The sequence below is a fragment of the Jaculus jaculus genome, chromosome 5 (assembly GCF_020740685.1).
Source record: "Jaculus jaculus isolate mJacJac1 chromosome 5, mJacJac1.mat.Y.cur, whole genome shotgun sequence".
NCBI classification, from domain to species: Eukaryota; Metazoa; Chordata; class Mammalia; order Rodentia; family Dipodidae; genus Jaculus; species Jaculus jaculus.
Genome location: NC_059106.1, coordinates 131156878 through 131178286, shown reverse-complemented (window position 1 = coordinate 131178286; position 21409 = coordinate 131156878). Strand labels below are relative to the sequence as shown.

Here is a 21409-nt window from a genome sequence, read left to right as displayed (position 1 = left end):
TTCTGGGAAAGAGAGCTAAGAAGTATCAGGCTGAGATATAAGATCCAACTAGTGGGGTGGGCTTTTGGGAATGGCTTTACCATGAGTGTGAAGCTATACATGAAGTCAGAAAGCTTGAAGAGTCTCTTCACTGTGGCCTGGGGAAGTATTGTTGTACAGAAGGGAGGCTGAGCAAACCACCATTCAAATAGAATAGCAGGCTTGAGGCAGCAAATGCAGGTGAGAGAAGCCACCTTAGGGTGACTCAGAGCTCCTGAGATCCCTAAGCTTATTAGGCCTAGAGAGTACAGGCAATAGAATGTTTCCTGTATGGGGAGAGCTATGAAAGTAGTGAGCACAAGTTACTTACCCTTGTGGTGGTTTTCATGTGAAATGACCCCCAACCAAGCTCAGGTATCTGAACACTTATACCTAGCCTGTGTTGATATTTTTGCAAGGTTGTAGAACCTTTGGGAAATGGAGGCTTGTGGGAGGAAGTAGATCACTGCTTGTGGGTCTTGATATTTAGTATCCTGGCCCTACTTTCTGTTCAGTCTCCTTCCTGCCTGAAGATGTGATGACTAGCTTTCCACTCCTGCCATGCCTCCCCTGCCTTGATGGACTCTAACTCCTGAAATATAAGCCAAAATAAATCCTTCTCTTTCCTCAGTTCCTTTTGGTCAGGTATTTCAAGAAAGTAACTAATATAACCATTCATGTATTTTGTTAATTACATAGAATAAAGCACATGGAATTTCTTGCTGGATGATATATGTATCCAATTTCATGTTAGGTAGTATTACAATGGCATTAAAACCCGGTCTTAAATGTCAACCATGAAAATGATACTAGTGTGATAACTCAGGAATGGAGTTCTGGGAGTTTGTTACATGTATGTCTCAGTCTTTGAAGCCAGAGCAGATGCTGATAGACACCATCACAAAGCTCTGCTGAACAGTATGTAATGCAGATACTGCAAGCCCATGTCAAATCTGGCAGTCTCCTCTGCTTTCTACACATTTCCCCATCTTTGTTCCAATACCCCCTCACTCTAAGAAACAAGAACCAAAAAGTATATTACTTTTTTTTTTGAATAATAAAATCCTAAGACTGAATGCAAGATATCATGCAAAGCCAGTGTTTTCCAAGGGGATTCAGCTAGACGCCTCCCATTAACGTTTGTGTCTTTAGTCTGTCAAAACCAGCCAGCAAAATCCTATTTCTGTTCAGTATGCTTGATTTTCATTCATAGGAGGGCAGAACTGTCCCTGAGTTTGTGTTTGTATGAAGGCTGTGGTTAGATTAGCTCTACCTTGGTGACCTGACTTTGCTGATTCCTGCACAGTCCAGGTACTCTTGGGAATATCAATTAAGGTCCTCAATCACACTAATTAGAACACCTTCTATGGGCTGCTGTAGGAATTCTGTAGCTTATAAACAGGCACATTGGGAAAATACAGGGTGTGTGTGTGTGTGTGTGTGTGTGTATGTGTTAATAGCCAAAAGCAATTTGGGAGGTCAGAGTACTTTAATATAGCTGAGTAGTCGGGTCAAAATTACCATGCCTTGAATCTGCAATGAAATATTTAGTTGTTTTTGCTGACAAAGATAAATGTAGAATTATGAATTAATTTTCTTAATGATTTGGATGAGGACATAGGTTGCATGCTGACCAAGTGTGTAAATGACACAACTTTTGGAGGATAGTGATTCATATATTGATAGACTCAGGGTCCAAAATGATGTTGAGGAAAAAATTCAGTAGCAGTTTTTCCCATTCATTCCTGGCAGAGCCACCTGTGTAAGACATAAGTTGATGATTGCCTCAGTCATCCAATCAGAAATCTTCAATGATTCCTCATTTGCTATGTATGCTAAATCCATCCATGTCCTTAATTCTGCTTTTCACACCCTTGCCATATTCTTGTCCTGTCTCTGCTTTCACACAAAACCTCCTAATATTCTGTATTTGAGCAAAATGAATTATTTATGGTTTATTTCCTGATATCCCATTTTTTCTTATCTCTAAACATTATTCCTCACTAAGAGTTTCTTCTTATTTTAGCACGTGTGTGTGTGTCTGTGTACGTGTGTATGCTTGAGGATGATGATGGGTACCGGTCCTCAAGTGTATCTAGGGACTTGCCTGTCTCCATTTCCCATCTCACCGTAGGTCTATTAGGGTTACATACAGATACATACTTCCACATTGGGTTTCATGTACGTTCTGAGCATCCAAACTCAGGTCCTCATGTTTGTGAGCCACATCCTCAGACCAAGAGTTTCTTTTTTCCATATTGTCCTTCTGCTTTGATTACCAGTTACAAAACTAGAACTTGTTCAGTTTGAAAGTACTTCTTACAGTTAATTTTCTGAGACTCGGCCTTGGCTAAAACAGTCTTGTATCTTTTCCTCACTTTTGTAATTCTTTATTTTGTATTGTAGTTTCCTTTTTTTTTTTGTTGTTGTTGTTGTTGTGCATTTCAAGTCCTTACTAGATTCTGCTTGCTGCTATACTTTGATGTATCTTAGTTGTTTCTTAAGGACCTCTTCATATGTGTGTTTCATATATTCTTGATGATATAAAGGTGGTTTGCATGGAGTTGATTTACAACAGAGAAGTGTTCATGAAAGGCCCAATATCCTGCTTGCTACAGGCTCCTGCAGTTATTTTATAGTGTCCTATAAACTGAAAATGCTGAACACTTTGTGTGGAGTGGTAGCGCTGATAATCAAGTGCTGGGTATTTCATGTGCCAAGAAAGGACTCTACCCCTGAGCTGTATCTTCTGCTTTCACTGTATGCGTTATTTATCAAGTGTGACTGACAGAGAAAGCTAGGTTTTCCTGAGGTAATGGTTTTAGGATTAGAAGGCACTGGTTTTGTTGTGGTAAGAAAAGACCTTTACTCTCTGAGATGAAAGTTTCCTGTGACACAATAAAGTAACCTGTGGTATTTGCACAGCTAGGCTAAAAGAAGGGTAAAAACAAACAGGGACTTTTGGTTGTGTGTGGTAAACCAGAGGACAGAACTGGGACTCTTACATTGTGCAGTGAGAGGACGGATATAGCCTGGGTTGCTTGACCAGTATCAATTTATAGTTTTTATTCCCATGTAGTACATGTAAGGTGCTATATGGTCACACTGTCTAAAAATTTTGGCCATTTTAAGCTGGTTGTCCGCTGTGTTTGCACAACTTATGACTTGAGCTATTTTAAAGGATAGACTATTTTCTGTCTGCCTTGGGTATAAATCCCATCTCTGTAATGTTCTAGAAGTATGATCTGGACAAGTTTCCAAAACCTCTGTAAGCACACTTTCGTAGATACAATCTCCAAATCAGAAGGCAGAAATGTTGTTAAGCATGTGATTTCTGAGTTATCTCCAAATCTCAGTACTTATAAGTTTATAGAGATTTTCCCAGTGGCCTGTTGGGTCCAGGGTAGTAGGAAAAGAACTATTTCACAGAGTTCTTAAATCTCTAGGTCTTTTGCATTAAAGGTGAGAAAACAAAATGTGTGTGCATGGTCCTGCTAGTTGGCAGTTCTGGCTGGTTATCAACAGGAAAGCTAAACGTCACAGACATTGGACTCCTGCCTTGTCATTTGTCTCCTCAGTGGAACAGCAACAGCAGCAGGGTATGAACTTTGTATGTTTCTCGTTAATATAAATTCATAGTGAGGTGGACTACAGAGCATGTCTGAATCAAGGATATCTGGACCTACTATTCATCACTAAGATGGGAAAGTACCTGTATCATAACCTACTCCCCACTGGGAACAGAGCAGAGAACTAGAAAAAGGATGAGAAGGTCAAATTCATCTGCCAGAAATGTGACTCTGGGTCAAAAAAAAAAAAAAATCTAGTGAACAGTTTTTATGTAGGGAGTTAAGTGATTAACAGAGTGGTCTGGTGCCTGCCTGCTGGAAATGGACCATGGCTTTTTAGCCAGAGGGTCTCAGGTTATTTCAACCTGTTTGGGTTTCTTTATCTCTATATAATTTGGGGATTCAAAGGCAAATGATGCCATCACACTAACTGATTGTACTGGTTGGTTCTGGCAACAAAAGCTGTGACTGTAGCACTCTGGGTACAATTATTGGTCTGTAGTCAACATGTATATAGAGTGATTATTTAAGTACTTCAGGTAACAAGTGCTTTACCTTACCTTTGCACTTCTGTCAACAGGATGGGACTTCTGTGGTGCCTAATGAGCCTCTACTTCTATGGGATCCAGCTGAGTCATGCTTCAGGTAAGCTTCTGGCAACCTAATAAAAGTTAGTTTTGTACAGGATAATATGTACATTCTTTCTGAAAATGAATTTCAAAGAATGTGATATTTACTTCCTTTTGTCATAAATCTGAAGAAATCATAGGACTTGGTGCCAGGGAGGAGACAATGTGTCATATGTGTGTGTGTGTGTGTGTGTGTGTGTGTGTGTGTATATATACACACACACACACATATATATGAAAAACACACCCAAATCCTACTCAGTGAGCATACTTCTTCTTTCCCTTACTCTCACTCTCTTGGTATAGCATGATCTGTTTCCCAAACCAACACTGGAGAAGCACTCAGTTCATTGTGCCCCTTAAAACAAATATGATGGGTTTCTCTCAAAGTGGTACTGCCTAGGGGACAAAGACTTTTCTGAAGACTTCTTTCTTTGGATGAGACTTTAAAAGAGGAATCAACAAATAGATTTCCTGAGATTCATTAACAAGACTTAGAGACAACAGTTCCACATATGAGAAATTCAGAAGTGGAAGGGGTTGGATATTCAAAACAGACATCATTTGATGCCTCCTTTCATCTGTAAATGGTTGTTCAGAGTTATCCTCTCGTACCTGTAACTAGTGGTGACTTAGTTGAAGCTTATTATTTTTGACTGGTCACATTTTTAGAACTTAATTTTGTACATAAGACTGAAGGTATTTTTGTCATTTCTTTCATGAAGTTGCATGCTTGAAACAGAAAGGACTTAAAGTGCAAGTTATTCAATTTTAAAACATTGTACCTAGAGAACCATGTTTTAATAAAGATACCACATACAATTCTTGGGAATGCTGTGAACCATGCTTTGTTTAAAATTGTTTTAATATCTATTGTACGTGAAAAGCCTTGGGAAGTGTTAAATCAGCAATTGTGTAACCATAACCTCTGTGTTCTGCTATATAGCCCCTCAACTACTTTCCTGGGACATGGATTTCAGCCACCCTGCCATCCTGATCATCTTTTCTGGGTGCATTTGTGCATTTTAGCTTTCATACTCTACTTAGAGCATTGTATTAGGTACCAAAAATAGCTTGAAAGAGGGGGTATAACTAGGACAGAATGTAGCTGAAAGTAGAGATAACATCTCAACTTCTTGGCCCTTTGGGATTTCACAGTGGAAACCAGGGCTGCTGTTTAGCTGGGATATGCTTGTTCACAGCTGGGAGACCCTAATGTACTAGTATTAAGCCTGGTTGATCAGGTGCCTATTGCATTTGATTAGGAGTAACTTTTAGGTATACCGAGTACAACCCCTGATTATAACCTATTTTTATTTTAGCACTATGTTTAAATGTTACCTGCTCACAGAGGCCTTCCTTGACCATTTTAACTAAAATAGCCCCTGTTGATGACAGTCCCTTTATCGGACTATATTTTTCTTCATATTTCTCATCATTTGCTGAAATTGTATCGACTGTTTCCTTTTCGACTTTTCTTCTGACATCTTATCCTCCTGCAACCCCACCCTCCTTCCCTTCCTGCTTTACTCCCTCAGTCCCTCCCTACTTTTCTTTATTTTTCTCCTTACCATTCTTTACTTTCTTCCTTCCTCCCTTTCTTCCCTGCCTCATCTTTTGCTTTGTTATTCCTTTCTCTCTGATTTTAAACTAGCTGAGGACATAGACTGATCATTTAATTTTTTTCTCCAAACACTTGGAATCAGTGACGCATGAAGATAAAGTATACATATATGATAAATGGGTAACTGTTCTTTCACTGTCCCTTTTCTCAAACTGACCAGAGTTATATAGGAAGTGTTTAAATCGATATTAATAATTCACTATTTAGTTTATGGATCTCAGCTGGAAGTAAAAGGGAGAAGTGGTCATGTTATATTTATGTATCTCACATGGAAGTTAAAGGGAGGTTTGGCCTTGTTACTGTTGTTGATGATCAAGGAGTTCCAGAGGTTGGTGTGGGCTGATGACAGCCCAGTGGTCTGACCATACTGTTTCTCCAGATGACCTTTACTATATTCATGCAAGGGTCCCTCTCCCCCAGATGCTGATGGTAAAGACTTTGCTTTCTACCCAGGAACTGTGACTCATAATTCTGCCAGGGGAAGCTGAATTCTTGAATAAGATGAGTTCTCATACCACTCCCATTGAGTCACCATGGGAGCAGGAAACATGTTGTAATGTCCTCGGCCCATCTGGCACATACTCATGCCTTCCTCATGAAGAGGTGTATTGTGTCTGTCAGAGCCTCACTTCCTCATTGGAGGGAAAGGAACAAAAAGGAAGTGTTGTTGACAAAAAATGAAAGGGGCAACTGGCTCTGGGGATAAAAAGAGATTGTTGCAGATCATGAGGGACCAATCAACCTCTTTGCATGAAGGTATCACCTTTCACAGTGATGGAGATTCTGGCAGTCTTGTTAATCCTCCATGAGGCTGTGCTTCAGGTACCCATCTTAGTGGAAGCACACACTGATAAAATGGGCAAAGCAAAACTCTCCCAAGGCCTTTAGATCAAGCTACATTCTTATCACATTAATAAGAGAGTGACAGTTCTGGGTCCATTTCTTGAACTCTTCTTTTAATAGAAGCTTCAAATGTATAAACAAGAAATCACAAGAAGTAATGAATTTACTATCATACAGTGAGGTTCATGTACAATGAACTGCCCTTCAAAGTACAAAATTCTGTTCTTAGAACATGATCTTTTTATAGCAGGCTTATGATTTCCTTATCCCTTCAGGAATGGACAAGTGACATCTTCATCTCAGATGGTGATAAAAGCAAGTATAATAATAACAATAAATGATAATAGTAACAACAAATTAATGATAATAGTACTGAGCCAGTATCATTTACTTCTAAGGAATTAAAGCTTGAAGAATTATAACAATGATAATACAATTAAAATATGGTACCTTTAATAGTAATAGGATTCTCTTTGTTTAAAGTCAGCTTGTAATTTGCATACTATAGGTCACTTTATTCTTATACCCAAGTCATGGCTGTTGTCACATGTAATTTTCAAGTTTAACACTTTGGACCCATGTGGTTAAGTGAATTATTCAGTGCGACATAATTAATACTTGACACAACTGTGATTTCAGCTCCTTTTCTACTTCAAAGACTCATGTTATTTTTACTAAATATGGTTCCCTTGGGGTCTACTAGACTGTAAATGATTTAGAAGGAAGGTTGGGTGCAAGGGACATTATTGTGAAGGAATCATTTAGTAAATGTTGAGGAAGTGCATTGGAGTAGGTTTGTGTACTGTCTAGTTAAGGCATGTCTTTGCATCCTTTTTCTTCCCTCAAGACATTTTCTTCAGGAGTAAAATAACCATAGTTCTAATTTCAGACCTCAATACTCTCTTTTGTGTTTGTAATAGTTTTTAGCACTTCAACTTGTAACTGAAAGAAGTGTCTTCTTGCAAGAATTCAAAAGGAAAATTTCAACTCATCATTCTCTTTAGGTTTACTTTACAAATTTCAACTTAACATTAAAGCTGCCTTCAAAATAGAGATAAATATCTAGATCCTTTGACTCCAGGTTGGAGAGATAGTCAAAGTGGCACCAAATCCAGTATGATGAACTTGGAAAATATGCCCATATCAGAAGTATTCCTCACATCTCTCAAATTAAAGGATAGGCAATGCATTATCTCCCCCAAATGTATATGCATATAAGACATTTGATTATGTATCTTTACTTCAGTCAAAATACAGCTAACTATGGTGCAAGTCCAGGGTTCACTTTCATACACATATCATAGATGGAGGTCCTAAAGGCTCTAAAAGTCTAGGAAATAAAGAGCCAAGGAGATGGCTGAACTACCTGAGGCTCATGGCCTGCCTGATTGAGCTGTGGTTTGAAGGCTCTTGTAACTCCAAACACTGTTTTTCTCTTCATATCACATACCATTCTAGGATGTTGTTATCCTCATGGAAGTCACGTTTCCTTTCATTATGTTTTTGTGAGTGTCACAGTGGGTAGATGGATAGGATACCATTTGATGAATTTTTAGGCCCAAAGGTCATTAGGGTCATGGGATTTTACTATGTTGCTCTTTAAAATGCTACTTCTGGGAGCATATCTCATCATTCTTTTTTGTATTAATTTAAAGGATATGAATCATTCAACACAAAATAAACAAGGAGAAAGAGAGAGAGAAAATGAATGAAATCGAGAAAGGAGGAATAGGCACACCAGGGCCTCCTGCTACTGCAAATGAACTCTAGAAGCATGCAGCACTTGATGTATCTGGCTTTACATGGGCACTGGGAAATATAACCTTGGGCATCAATCATTGCAAATAAGCACATTTAACTGTTGAGTGATTCCTGTAGCCCCTTTTCTTATTTTTATTAGAATTCTATATATGGCAGACATGCAGTGATACATATTTTCTTATTTAATTACTTAGCCTCTAATTTTAACAATGATTTTACTTTATTGAGCATTTACATTGTAGAATCTAGTGTGAAAATGGAGGGGTCTTATTTTAGGTGTCCAGCAGTAAAATCTGAAAGAAGGTGAGAAATGGAGATCCAAATAGGATACCAGGAGAGTGTAGAGAAGACATTAATCCTTTGGGAGGCACCAGGAAACGCCTTTTAGCCAAAGAGTAAGTACTCTTTTCCCAGGAGAAAATAAACAACTTATTTAGAGTAGATCAGTGCAGGTGGACATGGTGGTACATGCCTTTAATCCCAGCACTCAGGAGGCAGAGGTAGGAAGATCACTGTGAGTTCAAGGTCTTCTGAGACTACATAGTGAATTCCAGATCAGTTTGGGCTAAAGTGAAACCCTACCTCAAAAAAAGAAATAGGATAGTACAGAGCAAATGACAGCATAGTATAAAGACATGGGAAAGCCAAGCTGATGGGTTGGGGTTGTGTGCTGGCCTAGCTTGTGCAAAGTCTGGATTCCCAGCACAATGTACACTGGGCATGGTTAGAAATCCTAACAGTTGATGGTAGAGGCAAGAGGATAAGAAGTTCAAGGTCATCTTCACTTCATAATGAATTAGAGGCCAGCTTGGGAATCTATTCTATGAGGTGCTGTCAAAAGGAATAAAAAAGCAGAAATGGAAGACTGGGACCAGGCTGTGGTTGACTGTCACTGAAGGAAAAGACAATACTTGTGTTTAATGTATTTGATGTAATTAGATAGAGTACTTTAAGAATATTCTGTCTTTTTTTTCCCAAGGACACATAATACTTTTAATGCTATGTAACGGTTCTTTCAGTTTTTTATAAGAATTCAATTTGTTGCCAGCTTTCATGGCCTCATTTTGTTTGAATGTGCTTTTTGAAACATTCCACACCCAGATATACTTGTGACATTAAGTCCTGTGTCTGTTGCCCATGGCTGGTCATACTGAACACTCTTCATTTACATGCAATTTAGTCCAAACATTTGGAGAATGTATGAAGACCATCATGTTATTTTATTCTTAGTCCTAAAGGTCATTGAAGTCACAGAATGTCACACTATTATCCTTTAAATGCTGCTTCTGGGAACAAGTTCTCTTTCTTTCTTTCTTTCTTTCTTTCTTTCTTTCTTTCTTTCTTTCTTTCTTTCTTTCTTTCTTTTTTCTTTCTTTCTTTCTTTTTTTCCCAAGCTGAACTTGTATTCACGACACACTAAAGTTTATTTTTAAGTAAGTTTTATTTCCCATGGGTGTGTATTATGTAGCCTGATTGAGAAGAGAATTGAGTACTGCAGTTTATTGCTGACTTTGCAAATAAACAGCTTCTTGTGTCACAGTGATAATTCTATGTTTAGAAAAATGACCTGATTATTCTCTCATGTCGCTATGATAGCTAAACCAGAATTCTTGGAGGGAATCCATGACTGCATATGGTTAGAGGAGAGAAACCTTGGTTTGTAAGAATTTATGCTTCCTTTTCAATCCCCATTGCTCCTGCCTCCTCTCCTCCTTGTCCAATATTTGTGCTTTATTGTGGTCAGCTTTGGAGACACAGATTTTTCTCTTTAGCGGCAACTCACTGCCAGGCCAGCCCCTGCTTATTTTCCTTTCACTGCTTTAATTTTTTCTTTCCTGTTTTGTTGGTTAACTTTCTGGAAAATAAAATATGTTTTTACTTAAGATAATAGCATGACGCTTGTGCTTTAAAATCCACTGGATCCTACCATCCCTTGTTTGTTTTTTAGAGACAGATTACATTAAAAAAATTATGGAACCTCAGCCAATAAATTCAAGGGTCTGTTGTTTAGGCATTCAGAATTGCCTTGCGTTTTTCTTTCCCTGACTGTGAGGTGACAGGAAGACTGAAGATAGAAGATGACTGAGAAAATGAGCAAGGGAGATAAAGTTGCCACACCCTCAACAGCCTAGGGTTACTCAGTTCTGTAGTTTTCATGAATTTCATTTCTCTTTCTATGATGGGAACAAAATATTTGCTGTGATAGTACAAAACAGTCTTTTGGAAGGGTTTACTAAAGAGCCTTGTCTCTTCTGAGATTCTGTCATATGTTTTGAATTACTCTTTGAGATAGATAGGAAGGATCATTTAATGTAAATATATACACCAAGGTACTGCTGATTGTCATTTTCACTTAGCGTTGTAATGGGTCTTTGTAATGTGGGCCCTCTCAGCGTTGAGCTTGCTACTCCCTGCCAGGACCAGGTGTATATATTAGCTTCCTCTATGAAAGTGCAAAACCTACTTCTTTTTGAAACAACATTATTTATTTATTTGCAAGCAGAGAAGATGGAAGAGAAACAGAAAGAAAGGGTGCACCAGGGCTGCCTTCTGCTGCAAATGAACACCAGATGCATGTGCCACTTTGTTCACTTGACATTACATGGAGAATTGAACCCTGGTCATTAGGTTTTATAGGCAAGTGCCTTAACTGCTAAGCCATCTTTCCAGCCCCAGAACTTACTTCTTAATTGTAGTTATTCTAGGTACAGAAACAGACAGCCTTTGTTTCCATCAGTCCCTGGTTACATTTATATATAAATATCATCCTTTGTTAAATTGTCATAGTGCAGTTTTGATTCCCAGTTGGAGAACAAGCAAGTTGAAATAAAACTTTGTTACATTTTAAAGCAATACATACATACAAATAATTATCCCCAGTATATCCTAACCATTCTTGATCATTATTTTATGTTTATTTATTTGAGAGTGAGAGAGACATATGTAGATATATATACAGATATATATATATATATATATATATATATATATATATATATAGTCTTGGGAATTGAACCTGGGTTCTTTGGCTTTGCAGGCAAACATCTTAACCATTAAGCAATCTTTGCAGCCCCAAGGTCATTATTACCTATGTCCTGTTTTTCTTGCCACAGACTGTGTGAGGTTTAGAGCCAACAAACTGACTAGCTTTAGGAGAAGGTGAACCTGGAAGGTCCATCTTTAATTCTCTGGGACTTTAGACTGTCTAAATGTTGATTAATGAACTGGGTTTTGTTTTCCCTGAGTGAAAACATTAATTTCACTCTTCTAATTTCTATTAATTTTCTTTGTATTCTTGATTCCTCTGAACTCTTGTAGAATTGAATTTCTCTTATACAAGATGTTTTGAAATCCAGGATTTGGTTTTAAGTGTTTCTGTAATATTCTTCATTGTCTACTCAAGGCAAAGGAAAATGAAAAGAAGAAGAGGACAAGGGGTTTGAAGAAGAAAGGAAAGGAACAGATAGAGAACCATACTTAGCAAGAGGCAGCACTATATGGAAAATAAATAAAGATACAAGGCCAGTCTTCCCCACGGTATTTTCTGGAGTGATATAAATCTAGCTGTAAAGTTTTTCAAATTACAGAATCATTACTTGCATCAGGTGATTTCTTTTTTCTGTGAGCACTTATTTTTTCCTAGATTTTGTTAATATTCTTTGTGTGTGTGTACATCATGGCACATGTGTGGAAACCAGAGGACAGCCTTCAGTGTCGGCCTTCATCTTCTACCTTGATTGGGGTAGAGTCTCTTGTTCTCCTCTGTTTTCAAAGCGCTATCTGGCATGCAAGTTTCAGTAGTAACACTGGAATTACAGACATCCACAGCTACATTTGTTTTTGTATGAGTTCTGGTAATTCCAATTCAAATCTGCATACTGGCATGCCACGCACTTTCCTCACTGAGCCATCTCCCCAGCTCTTATTTCTTCCCCTTCACATAATAAACTGTTGGGAGGATGCTGAAGCCGACAGCTTCAGGTTCGCTGAGATGAACTTCCAGACCAGGCACAGTTATGGAGAAAGGGATTTATTGAAGCTTGAATATCCAGGGGAAGTTCCATAATGGCAAAAGAAGCTGGCCTGCCTTCACATTTCCAAACAGAGAGGGAGAAACCCAAGCCAAAAGCTGAAAACCAAAAGCCACACAGCACAGCACACTTCAGGAACTCCAGCAAGGCACACTTTACTGAAATCTCAAACCCACCACAACACCTTAAGTTCCTCCCAGTGACACCGCTTCCAGCCAGGTGGCTGCAGATGTAAACTACAAACTAATAAAATACTGAGTATATTGGAGGCCATCTATTCAAACTACCACAGATGCTAACTCCATAAATGCTATAGGCCTTTCCCTATATCGAATGAATGCACCTCCAGTTCTGAGAGCCATCCTCATCTCCAGTGATCCAGCTTTGTTATCCAACCCTCTTGGATTCGGAAGATGGTTGGATCCTTAGAGCTTTGCAGCCTCTGGAATCATGAAGGACAAGGAGACTTCAGGAGAAACTGGAGGGCTCTTGTTCCCATGATGCATGTTTTTAGTTTCAAAGCAGAGTTAATCTTCCTGCTTTTTGCAATTGACACTGAGCTGGTAAATGCCTTTGCTAGTACCAGTGGGTTGCTGGAGGAGCTGATTATGGACTAAGCTTCTACTGAGGTCTATAGCTTTGTTTGGAGAATAGTTGAAGTCAGTCATGGAATAGTGAGTAGAACAATATTTAATGGAAGTGTTGGAGCACTGTCCGTCTAACTATATATACTATTAGGAAAATGTTAGCAGCTTTAAGGGAAAAACATTTGATGGCAAGATTGTTTCCCCTGGTTTCTTTATTAAAGCAAAGTCATGTTTATCTCACGTTTATTACTGTAAATATCCTGTTATTCAAAAGATTATTCCTCTTACCTACAGTGATGTGATGATTGATTACTGTAATAGTAGCCATGAAGCATTATGCGATATTGAATTTTTAATCACTAAAAGATAAAAGACCATGTTAAGCTAAACATTGCTTTAAATTTCCTTGATTTTATTATTCTATAAATGGGTTATATCCATATGGTGTGTATATAGAAAGACATGGGAAATAACATTAATTGAACAAGAGAGCATACAGTACCCTATAAATTACTGAATACTACCATACAATCAAAGGAGATGTTTGTGTCTGTGTTTACCAGTGAGAAACTCATGACTCAGAAAAATAGATCGACTTTCACATGCTCACAATAGCTAGTAAGGAATAAGGCGTGCATTGTTATTTGATTTTTATCTGTGCCAACACTGAATTCTTTATTGTTAAAGCTCTTTATTTTCAAAATATTTCAAATGAAGCTATCTGTAAATCACTGAAGACAGAAAATATTGGGAAGTAACCAACAAATTAACAGCACAAAACATGTATTTTTATGATTTAAATACTATTTCAGATGGATTTATTCCTAAAACATTCAGTACACATTAGTTATATTCAGACTGCCTGTTTTTCTAAGTTAAAGTTAAAATAAAGGAAAGCAATTCTAATTAAAAAAAATTATTTGGTACATTTTTGTGTGTGTTAGTGTATGTATGTGAGCATGTGTGGGTCATACCAAGTCACTCTTCTTCACTTTCCAACTCATTTCAGTTACGGTTTCTCCTTGTTTGCAATGCTAGTTGGTCCATAAACTTCCTGGAATGTCTAGCCTCCATTCTGACTGTGAGCTTAATGGGATTATGGGAGCTCAGCACAACTGCTGGGTCTGGAGATCTGAATTTTAGTACTCAGAATTGTATTGAGCCATACCCCCAATTCCAGGAAAACACGTCTAAACAAGAACATATTTGCCGATGGCTTAAGGAAAGGTGGCTCAGCATGAAGGCAGTATTTTTATATGGAGAGGGGGTCTGTAGCTTCAGAATGCTGCAAGGGTACTTTGGTTTTCTTCATTTGATTTTCCTTGTGGCTAATCCATATACTGTGCAGCCTTGGCTTTTCTTTCTTATCCAGCTACTATTGGCTCTTCTTTCCTCTTCCAAGATGTTAAGGGACTTCGTAAGTGCTTAGCTGTAACTCAGTGGCTTAGAGATTTCTTTTTTTTTTTTTTTTTTCTTTTTCCGTACCCAGCAGTGTATGGCTCTAGAGAATTCTTTTCATTCTAAAATTGCTGGTTCCATTCCTGTCTGCCAGACTTTGGCAGTTATTGGGTGTGAGCTCTGAAATTTGATTGTGGTTTCACTCCAAGTTCCATTTTATTTTTGATGGAATTGCAGTTTTAGTCGCCTTAGAAACTCATTTAAAAAAAAAATTATTTTATTTTTTTATTTATTTGAGAAAAAAAATGCAGGAAGAGAGAGGGAGGGCTGTTTAATTGTACTGGTTAACAAGGTGGGATTTCTGCCCTTGAGATGCTTATAGTCTCAGGGAATGAAGCAGAAGAAACATAGTAAATAGAGTTTAAGAGCCAGACATGGTGATACATGCCTTTAATCCCAGCACTCAGGAGGATTGCCATGACTTCAAGGTTACCCTGAGACTCCATAGTGAATTCCAGGTCAGCCTGGGCTAGATTGAGACCCTACCTTGAAAAACAAACAACAAAAAAAGAGTTTATAAAAGTCTTATAGTAGCTTATAATAGTATCTATAGAACATTATATTGATGGAGTCATGAGATAAAAATATTTTCCTTTCCCAGTGTTAGAAAGTTCTATTTAATAAGCTGCCATTCTATTGAGAATCAAATGATTATAAGCAGATACCTGTATGCAAGGCAGAGGAATGGTGCAGGCTTGTACTTGCATGTTATGCATGTGAAGGGAGGTTCTGGTCTGTAACAAATTCTACCAATGTTGAAGAACCTGGGAGCAAAGAGTATGGGATAAAGAGGAAGGAATAGGAAGGATACAGTCCATGTTATGGCATTTTTACAATTTTCTTCATTGTAGAAAAATCCACTGGGAGGATTTGAACAGATCCCTGATATTATCCAGATAGAGTATTCATTTATTTGTCTATTCATTTGACAGGGAGAGAGAAGGAAAGAAGGAGAGAGAGTGAGAGAGAGACAGAGTGGATACCTCAGGGTCTCTGGCCACTGCAAACAAACCCCAGACACGTGTGTCCCCTTGTGCAAATGTGTGGATGTGTGAAAGTGTGTGCTTGTGTCACTATGCGTCTGGCTTATGTGGGACCTGGAAATTCAAACATGAGTTCTTAGGCTTCACAGGCAAGTACTTTAACAACTAAACTATCGTCCAGCCCATCCAGATAGTTTATTAACTCTTCATAATGGCATAATGTAAGAAATAGATTGGATAACGATCTACTTTTTCACAATATGGTAAATAAGATACTATAAGCAACTCTTTTACTATAAAACAGGTAGAAATGTTACACTTTAAAAACATGTTTTGAAATGAATTTCTGAATTAGTAAAGAATTCTCAGAAAGCAGAAATAATGTTAAAAAAGTAATTGAGAAGACAAAAGAAGCTCTACTTCGTGGCTGCCCAGGATAATGTCCAGTCAGTGGCAGAAGATATATTTGCATGTTAGGACATTTGGATGTTTTCTGTAAATATAAAATTAATTCCCTACTTTGTAGTTTATGTCAAAATGTATTCTCAATTGTACTAATTACTCAAATGTGAGAAAAAAAGTTCCTAAGCATACATGAATCAAATACATGTAACATTTTTGTGAAATTGAGATGAAGACCTTCCTGAATAAGTCATCAAAGGTAAAAAACATATAAATTGATATACTTGACTACACAGGAATGGGAAGAGAACTGGGGTGATGGCTCAGGTCAAAGGTGCTTCCTCTTTGTGCCTAGACAGTTTGGATCCCCAGCACATATGTGTATTTCCAATGCACTTCCAGCAATGGACAACAAAGTCAAGAGAATGTAGAAGCTTGTGAGCCAGCTGGTGACCCTTCCCATTGCCAGAAAAATGAGAGAAGCTCTGTCTTAAACAAGGTGAAAGGAGGGGACCAATGTCTCAAGGTTAGCCTCTAACATCCACACCTCCACAGTAGCATGTGTGTACAAACATACAGTCATAAACACACAAACACATGCATATACTCACAAAGGATAAAAACTGGGAAGAGTAGCGGAGTAGCAAAATATGAGCTACAGGGAAAATGAAAAATTAGGAAAATATATGTATGTGTCAAAGGGTTAAAGACCATAATAAAAGGAATTTTTGTACACCAAAGAAATTCGTCCAAAAGTGCTATTAAAACAGAGATTTGAAATTAGCAGTTGAACAAGAATATAAACAAGTTCATCACACTTAAAGTAATTTTTATTTTAATTTGAAATTAAAATAAAAGTTACAATAAGATGACAGGTTTTATTCATCAGTGTGGCAAATATTAATGAGAACCATCCTACCTGGCTTGCATTAGTGCAGACGTGGGTGATTAAAAGACCACACAGTGGATGAAGTGGCTGAAAAGATGCCTGGAAAGGCTGTATGGAGGATACCTTACCACTTGTTTTAGTGATACTAACAGAATTCCTCATCTAACCTTGAAATAAATCTTCCAGTAAGAAAATAACCAAAATTAAATATATATATATATATATATATATATATATATATATATATATATTAATATATATATATATCTTTCCCTCATAGTTGGGATGCCTTAGTGTGGCTAAAAAAAGATAACACTGGAAACAATGTAAGTATATGTTGGTGAACTATGCTTAAGTCCATTGATAGAGTAAGAAAGTAGACTTAGTAAGAAGATGATATACACTGATATTTGTTGTGATGGCATTCAGTTTTTGATAAATACCCTTAAAAAGCAAGCAGAGTGAGATGGAGAAGAGAGACAGAGAGATGGAATGGACACTGTAAACAAACTCTTGATGTCTAAACCACTTTGTGCATCTGGCTTTATGTGGTTGTTGGGGAATTGAACTTGGATCTCTAGGCTTTGTAGGCAAGTACCTTAACCACTGAGCCATCTCTCCAGCCCGGAAATGAAAATTTTAAAATCTGTAACACTTGTTTGCCAGGGTTGGATTGTATGCACAGTATATTATTTGTTCATCTTTTGGGAAATTTTTGTGTCACTCCTCAAGTTACTGGTACTTTGAAATTACCTCCCATGAAATTATTTATTACATGGCCATTGGTAATACATGCAACCAATTAGCTCCCTTTCATCCTCCTAGTTGTTTTACCAGCATAGCCCGGTGCATGCATGTGGCAGGCACAATACTGTATTCATACTATCTCAGTTACCTTCTTTTTTCTGGGACAAAATACCTGGCCCAAAACAGCTAATGGAAGGAAAGGGTCCATTTTTCAGCTTACAGTTGTGAGGGGAACACAGCAAGAGCAGACAGCCAGTGTCACCTTGTCATCAGAAAGGAAGAAGTAGAAAAACAAGCTAGAAGTGGCAAGTGAGGTTGGGCTATAACACCCCAAGATCCATTCCCAGTTACGTCTCTCCGCAGGGATGCACCTCCCAAAGGCTCCACCAGTTGGGGATGCAGGATGAGACTTAATCACAAACATGTGAGACTATGAGGGACATTTTACATTCAAACCACCACACATGCAGAAATCTTTTGGTAGAATACTCACTCAAATCCTAGTACTGATTATCTCTAGAATATGGAACTATATTTGGAGTTATTTCCTCCTTAAAATAATTTTATTCATCCTAATATGTTAAAATTCTATAAAGTCTAAAATTAGAAATATAGACAAATATACGTATATATATTTGGAAGCAGAGAAGAACGCTCCTCCAGACTAATGGTGTCCTGGTAGGCAGAGGACGGCTGGTATCGTTGTTTGCACAGTGGCTTCTTGTTTCTGCCTGTGGGTTGGCATCCTAAGAACTTCCTTGCACAGAGATCATTTCAGTATTCACACAATGATGTTGGTAGATGACTAAGTTAGCTGCCATGCGAGGGAAACATATTGCTATTGAGTTTCTAGCATCATAAATCTGTGTATTTGTTGTGTATGTAAACTCAAGAGAATTAATACTAACTGCACAAACACTTGAAAATTGCAGTCACTAAGTCCACATTTTTCATCATCAAAATTTGTTAATTTGGGGTATTAGAGTTATCACTGGCAGCCTTCTGTGGTTGTGGTTGATGGGTTTGGTTTGATTTTTGGTTTGGTGCTTTTTTTAGATACAAAATCAGTATTGCAGAGCATGCTCAGTCAACTGTGAACATTTCAATTTCTGTAGCATTGATTATGTATGAGCTAAACAAATGAAAACTTTTCCTTTTTTTTTTCTATCCTCATTCCCACATTTTTCCATGCAGCAAACATTTGTAGTATTAGGTTTCTACTATGTGCCAGAGACATTCCCATTATTTTATATTCATGAATCATAATAGTAAATCACAGAAACACACTGAAAAAGCACAGTATTATCCCTTTGCACAAATAAGGAAGTATAGGTTTGAGAAGGTTCTATTACTTAGCCATAAAAGAGACAGTGAATAAGAAAACAAGGGGCTGGAGAGATGACTTAGTGGTTAAGATGCTTGCCTACAAAGCCAAAGGACCTAGGTTTAATTCCCCAGTACCCACATAAGCAGATGCACAAGGGGGCGCATGCATCTGGAGTTTGTTTGCAGTGGCTAGACGCCCTGGTGCACCCATTCTCCCTCTTTGTATCTCCTTTCTCTCTCTCTCTGTCTCTCTCTCTTTCTATCTGCTTACCAATAAATAAAATAAATTTAAAAAAGAAAGAAAACCCAAGGGTTGGAAATGTTGCTCAGTGGTTAAAGGCACTTGCTTACAGGGACTGCTGGTCAGGGTTTGATTCCCCAGTACCCACGTAGAGCCAGATGCACAGAGTATCACATTCACCTGGAATGTGTTTGCAGTGGCAAGAAGCCCGGGCATGCATATGCAGCCATTCTCTCTCCCTCTCTCTCTCTCATAAAGGAATAAAAGTATATTGTTTAAATGAGAGAATAAGTTTCAGTTTCTTGTCTTACTTTCCCAAGTCCTTTATTCTTTTGCTCCTGTTGGACCATGGAATTCCCTACACCTTCTCAGGATTCATTTATTTTGTATTTTCTCAAAGACTCCTTGTATTGCAAACAATAAACCAAGCATGCTAATCCTATAGATTTTAGTGTCATCTAATTCCAGAACATTCTTCACCATAATAAACTTTGCATAAATAAGCTGTCAATCTTCATCCAGATTTTTTCTTCTCAGCACTAATCAACCACAAATTGAATTTCTATCTCTATAGATTTGCCTATTCTGGACATTTCCTGTAAATGGAAACATAGTGTATGGGACTTTTGTGATTGGTTTATTTAACACATTTTCATCTAATGAAATGTTTCCAAGATAAATGAAATTTTCATAACTTTTTATTGACAGATAATAATCTGTTGGTATCCATTCATCATTGGCAGACATTTATATTTCTTTCATTTGGAGAGTTTTATATTCCATATTCCTATGTGCATTTATAAAGGCTTCAGAGTAGACATGCATTTTCATTTCTTTTAATTCTGTATGGAGAAGGGACATTGCTGAGCCAGGGTATAAATTGTGGTGGAGACCACCTTCTCTTTCTCTTGGTTTCATTCACAGGCGGATAGTTACTAAGCCAATGTACTCCATCTTAAGCATTTTGAGCAACTGTCAAACTCTTTTCTAAGGTTACTGCACCATTGTAAATATGTTTTTCCCTTTGAAATATGATATTGTTCTATATTTCAGGGTGGTATGAAACTTCCTGTGTATCCCAGGCTAGGCTCAGACTCACTGCAGTCTTCATGCTTCGCTCCCTGAGGGCCAGAATTACAGACATGCTCAGTCTTACTTTGCTTTGTGGTTTTTGTTGCTAAATGTACTTTGTTTAGAAGTACTGAAATAGCAGTTTAAATACAGGTTGGGTTTGGTACACAGCTTTATGGAACAACTCTTAATGGTTGGATGCATTGCATCAGAAATGTAGAGACTGACTGACATTAGTTGGTTTGTGTTTTCACTGTAGTGAGCAAGAGTAGAGAGCACAGACATCTCTTTAAGATCCTGACTTTATTTACTATGGATGTATATCCAGAATGGGGTTGATTGTTTAGATGACAGTTCATAATTTTTGGTTTTATGATGAACTCTTCTAGTGTTTTCCAGAGCGAGGAAAAAATGGTATTTACATACAATGTGACATTAGTTAGTTTTAGTAAATAAAAAGTCCTGTCACTTAAAACAATATAATAAGCTTAAACACATTAGAGTGAATTAAGATAAATTCTACATGGAATTAGTTCCATTAAGATTCTGGGCTGGCCAGGCGTGGTGGCTCATGCCTTATTCCCAGCACTCGGGAGGCAGAGGTAGGAGGAGTGCTGTGAGTTCGAGGCCACTCTGAGACTCCATAGTGAATTCCATGTCAGCCTGGGCTACAGTGACACCCTGCCTCGAAAAACAAAAGAAAAAAAAAAAAAGCTTCTGGGCTGGTAAAATTCATACAAGCCGAAAATAGAGTGAAGAGTCTGGGGAGGAGGAGGTCAGGAGGAATCAGTGAAAGGGTGCAGTGACTCCTAAAGAACTACTCAGCTTTGTCATTAACCAGATTGTTTTATACTTACAGTTTCACCAACAGGGCAGGTATTATGCAAAGATTTTCTATCTTTATGAAAAAAACTGTAAAAAACAATGACACTAATGATGATGTGGTGATAGAAGTGTTTATGGAAAAGATTGTGATAGTTTCATGTTTATGTACTTAACTCCAAATTCATCAAATTGTATCTATTAAATTTGTACCACTTTGAATGTCAGTCATAGTTCAATAAGGTGGGATGAAGAGGAGGAGGAACAGGAGATTATGAATTTGCAGATCTCCCTAAGAGGAGGGGCATCTAAGTATTTCCTGTCTCACTAGTCTGACAATATCAGATACCCACACTGGGACTGGAAAGATGACACAGTGCTTTAACATACTTGCTTGCAAAGCCTGTT

General features: G+C 37.8%; 1 protein-coding gene across 6 annotated transcripts in view; it reads left to right on the top strand.

Annotated features, from left to right (window-relative positions):
* The window catches only part of LOC101602880 (interleukin 1 receptor accessory protein), a 135674-nt gene that overhangs the window by 44795 nt on the left and 69470 nt on the right, over positions 1-21409 (top strand). For all 6 annotated transcript variants that reach the window (XM_012947903.2, XM_045149941.1, XM_045149939.1 and 3 more), the window contains one exon: positions 4168-4232. In XM_012947903.2, the coding sequence (XP_012803357.2) occupies positions 4169-4232 (64 nt within the window). In that variant the 5' untranslated portion in view covers position 4168. The remainder of the gene's footprint in view (positions 1-4167; positions 4233-21409) is intronic.